This window comes from Nasonia vitripennis, unplaced genomic scaffold (assembly GCF_009193385.2).
Source record: "Nasonia vitripennis strain AsymCx unplaced genomic scaffold, Nvit_psr_1.1 unplaced0248, whole genome shotgun sequence".
Classification (NCBI taxonomy): Eukaryota; Metazoa; Arthropoda; class Insecta; order Hymenoptera; family Pteromalidae; genus Nasonia; species Nasonia vitripennis.
This window is the reverse complement of record NW_022280027.1, coordinates 100,973-105,561: the sequence shown is the minus strand read 5'-3', so window position 1 is coordinate 105,561 and position 4,589 is coordinate 100,973. Positions and strand designations below refer to the sequence as shown.

At 33.5% G+C, this 4,589-nt stretch overlaps 1 protein-coding gene across 1 annotated transcript; it reads right to left on the bottom strand.

Moving 5' to 3' along the window:
* Positions 1 to 256: 256 nt before the first annotated feature.
* Positions 257 to 3,727, bottom strand: LOC116418351. Its single transcript, XM_031933436.1, has 8 exons — positions 3,543 to 3,727; positions 2,598 to 2,739; positions 2,033 to 2,049; positions 1,731 to 1,937; positions 1,389 to 1,661; positions 1,096 to 1,298; positions 857 to 1,031; positions 257 to 771 (listed from the first exon to the last, which is right to left on the bottom strand). The coding sequence occupies exons 1-8, from the start codon at positions 3,712 to 3,714 to the stop codon at positions 548 to 550; spliced, it is 1,413 nt and encodes a 470-aa protein (XP_031789296.1). The 5' UTR covers positions 3,715 to 3,727; the 3' UTR covers positions 257 to 547.
* Between the last annotated feature and the right edge of the window lie 862 nt (positions 3,728 to 4,589).

Genomic DNA, 4,589 nt, shown 5'->3' with positions numbered 1-4,589 from the left:
GTTTCAGTTTTGTCGGCGAAACGTTTCAGTTTTGTCTGCGAAACGTTGCTGAACCAATAGCAAAATTTCAAAAATAGGCTTTAAAAAGTTTCAGTTTCGTTGTAAAAACGTTTCTAAATAAATTTTACAAAACTCTCGCGAACGTTTAGGAAACGTTCCTCAGACGTTTTAACTGGCAAATTAAAACATAAAAAAAAGACGTTTCATTTTAAATTAATAAAACAAATGTGTCAAATAAATATAACTCGAGGGTGAGTAAATTTTATGTGCAATGTATTTATTACCAATACCGCCTGCGACATTCATTACAAAAAATACTTGTTAATACAAGAATCGTTGATGTTACATTCTAAATTACACTTATATGTGTACGCTCGTTAGTTTACCTAAAAACGATAATGAAAAATTAAGAACAGAACAAAAATAAACTATACTCGATTATAGTTTCATATCCATTAAACATGGCTAAAATACCTAAAAAAAAATAGATGTACAGTTGTACATACGTATAAATTTAGAGAAAAACGCAATACAAATCGTAATACAATTATAAATGAAATTCGTCTTCTTTTTCGCTATAAGCTTTTTGGTTTTCTTGAGCTTCTTGTTGGTTTCTTTTTTTGGGTTGTTCGCCTTCATGTTCCTTGTCTTTGTCGTTACGGGTTTTTAATTTCTTTGCTGTTGTTTCCATCCTTTTTTTTGCCTGCTTTAACCACGTTTTACACGTATCATCGGCCTCTTTGGTTTGGTAGGAGAAATCAACAACTTCATCTAGAGATTAATGAATCAATTAGATAACTATAACATACAAAATGAGCATAAAAACATTATTTAAAAAAGGAATATTATTACTTACTATGAATCAAATCCCATATGCGCAATGTACTAAACGGTTTCTTTTTCAACTGTCTATTTGTTCCACAGAAGTTGTAATGAATAGCAACTTTGTCGGTTAAAATACTAGCTAATTTCTCTCTTGTGATATCGTGTTTCGTGAGCCTTCTTCCTCCTATAGTTCTCAAATAGTTTCGCTGTAAAAATATTTCATTTAGTCTTATGTTATATAAAATTTAACATAAAAAAAGTCTTACTCACCACTTGCATGACGTAATTTCCATCACGAAGATCATCGTTGAACTTAATGAAATCTTTTAAAGAGTCAATCGGGAAACGAGATCGAATCGCAGACGATTCAGAAGAACAAATCGAACCGTTACTGGAAGTAGGTATCATTACCTGTCGCCTTTCATTTTGAAGCTTTTCTTCGGCTTGGTTGCGCAAAACTTCGTGTAACATTTCTGGAAGGAATATTAATAAATACAAATGTAGATTACATTGATATTTCTCATTGATTTTTTTGTATATGTTACGTCGATTATAAACGTTACTAGCTACATATACTATTTTATCTTCTTCCTTCAGATTTTTTATTTCTGTTAGCGCCAGTCGCTGACAGGGGCGTAGTTTCAAAAAGTTCTGCGCGTTTGATGGGTCTACATCGAGATTTACACGTTCTTCAGTGACAATTGTTGGTGCTGTTTTTTTTAAATTTTTCCTTTTACCATCGTCGTTCAGGTTTGTTTGACCAGCTGTGCGTTTAATTCCTCTATTTTCTTTTTCCCACGCTCGTTGTTGCTTCATAACGGCTTCATCGAATGAATCTATAGAAACCGTATTGTCAGATAATAAAGTTTATGAAAATGTATTACTTGGTGTCCTAATGTCCTTACCTGCATATCCTAGTATGTCGGTTACTCCTCGTGTGACCCAGTTTTTCGAAGGCTTCACCCTATTTACAATGTCATTCTGAATCACATATTCTGTATTAGTTTGAGGCCAAGCACACTCTTTTCGATCAAAGTTTAGCCAAAATCCTGGGACAACGACAGCTTCAGGCTTCTGTGCTAATTTCACTATGTACCATAATTTTTTGGTTTCTGTAAAAAAAGCAGATATAAATAATTGAATTTCAGTTCATCGAACGAATCATTTATAAAAATATTTGAAAAACATTGAAAAAATTTGCGTTTACTTTCAATTTTTAATATTCTAATCAATCAACATTTGAATTTATGACTTTAATACAAAGACAATTAATTAATTAATGAAATGCCAGTGGACAAAAAAAATACAGCTAATCGAACAGGCCTTTTAACGATTCGCATCGCTTGCAACGGAGCAAGTATTCACAGCTAACTTCACTATTGATTTGAAAAGTTCAGTACTCGACACGGTTGCGAATAAGTACCTAACCTTTTAACGTTTTAAATCGGAGTAATTACATTCTAGTAATTTATTAACCCTTCATACAATTGCAAGAATATAGATACAACGCAGTTAATATAATTATTGTCAGATAAGTATTTTACTCTGCACTTGAATATCTTGTCTCTTTATGTCTAAGATTTCTCTCTTTGTAAAAAGAATTTTCTTTTATTTTACAGATTTTTTAATGAGCAAAGATTCAGGAGTGTGAAGTGTAACATATAGAGTGCAATAATATGAAGAGGCCACACATTAGATTATTTTGGTTACTCGGTTATGGATGTAATTAGAGTAAAACGTGGATTATAAAGCCACTTTGGATATCTATTCACTTTTCCAATTTACCTGAAGAGTAGCAATCAACTGCAGTTTCATCATTTTCAGCATCAGAAAAATTATCTTGGTTTAAGTTTTGGAGACACTGGGTATGAGAGACGGATGGTCCATCGATAATTGGAGAAGCATCTGCTGTATCTAGAAAATATTCAAAATTATAAGTAACTATATAGTTGATATATACCAGTTGCATTATTGGACTTTGCTGTATTTTTGGTTCAAGAATCATATCAATCCTTGGCCTTTTACTTATAAGAATTTTGACTTTTATCTGGTTGCATTGACTTTGAGAGAAATGAAGGCAAAGTTATAATATAATTCTAAAGCTTAAAATACACCAGGAACCAAAAGTGTAATGCACTTTTTTAACAAATTAGTCTACGCAATACTTTTTCACAAATTTTGGAACGCACGTGCTACTTTTTCAATCAAACTTGATGACAGATGCATGCTAGGCTAAAAGCAGTTGCATTTTTGGATTCCACTGTGTTTTTAGGTCTAGAATCATATCAAAACTTGTCCTGTAACATGATAGAGGTTATCATGATTTTGAATTTCATGCATTCTCATTGACTATGTGAGAAAAGAAAGCAAAGCTATGGTATGATTCTGAAGCTTAAAATACACCTGGAACTAAGAATGCAATGCACTTTTTCAATCGATTAGTCTGCACAATTCTTTTTCACAAATTTAAGAACGCGCGTGCCACTTTTTCAATCAAACTTGATGACAGATGGATGCTTTACTGAAACCAGTCCCATTTTTAGATTTGGATGTATTTTTAGTTCATGAATCATGCGTACACTTGGTATATCACATAAATTTTATGTTGATTATAACTTTCAGCTGCCCTCAATGACAGCTGAGTGATAATATTGTATGGAATGTACAAATCTGGTGTACTATCATTGAGTCTGTAAGTATTCGACAACACTCATTACCTGCTGATTGTAAAATATTGCTGACTTTCTCACTACTATCAAGATCTTCCTCAGATTCTATCTCCATGGAATCTTGCGAATTGGAGTCATTCAATTGATCACAATACCCTGATGGCTCTTCGTTGGTGGGAGAAGGGCTGCCAAGCATTTCTATGAATGTAATAATTTTCATATGTAGGTATCAATCGAATACATAATTTCAATTATAGTACACTTTAGTTCTTTAAAATTATATGTAAAATAAAATCTTTAGATTAACTTAAAGAATAAAACTATTCAGCCCTGATTATTGTCAAAAGACTCGTTACCTCTATTTTTTCCAGTGACATTGTCTTCATCTTCAACAGCTAATAATTCCTTGTCTGCGACCACTGATATTTCATTATGTATTGCTGCGAAATTGTTTGATATTGGCTTACAGATTGTAGCAGTTATTTCTGTAAAACAATATTTGGTTAATACGCGAGTCAGTTTGCAATGACAATGAATGAAAACATTAATTTTTTCTAATAACAATGATTATATAGATATATATGTGTACTCGACTGTGATTGGCATGTCATAAAATTATCTACCTGTCAGTCCAGCATTAATGCTGATTTCTTTTGGATCACGGATTCTGCCTCTTTATCAGCGCTTGCTTCTGTTGGCGGCAATTGGTCGTTAACTGCAGAAATAGTGATCGCAGTTTCATCGTTAATTTTTCTTGACGAAGGCCCTGTTGGAAAATCCTGGTAGGTAAGTACGCCCTTCTCGCCGTCAGTGGTCTCCTCGTCCTCGGTGAAATCGCTCTCTTGTACTTTTTTACGCCTCATGCTTCTACTTTCTTTTGTTTGCTGACTAAATTCACGATCGACATCTGATTCATTGAAAGCTACGGGAAGCTTCTCTGCCGCTGCCTCATAAGTCGCTGAGGAAAAAAAAATTGCGTCTGTCTCGAGAAGTTTGCGCAGTTTTTAATAATACTTACTGTTCTTATCCGATAATATTCGACTAACATCGTACATCCTCCAATTCTTTTGCGGATTTTGTCGCTTTCGTGCCGCC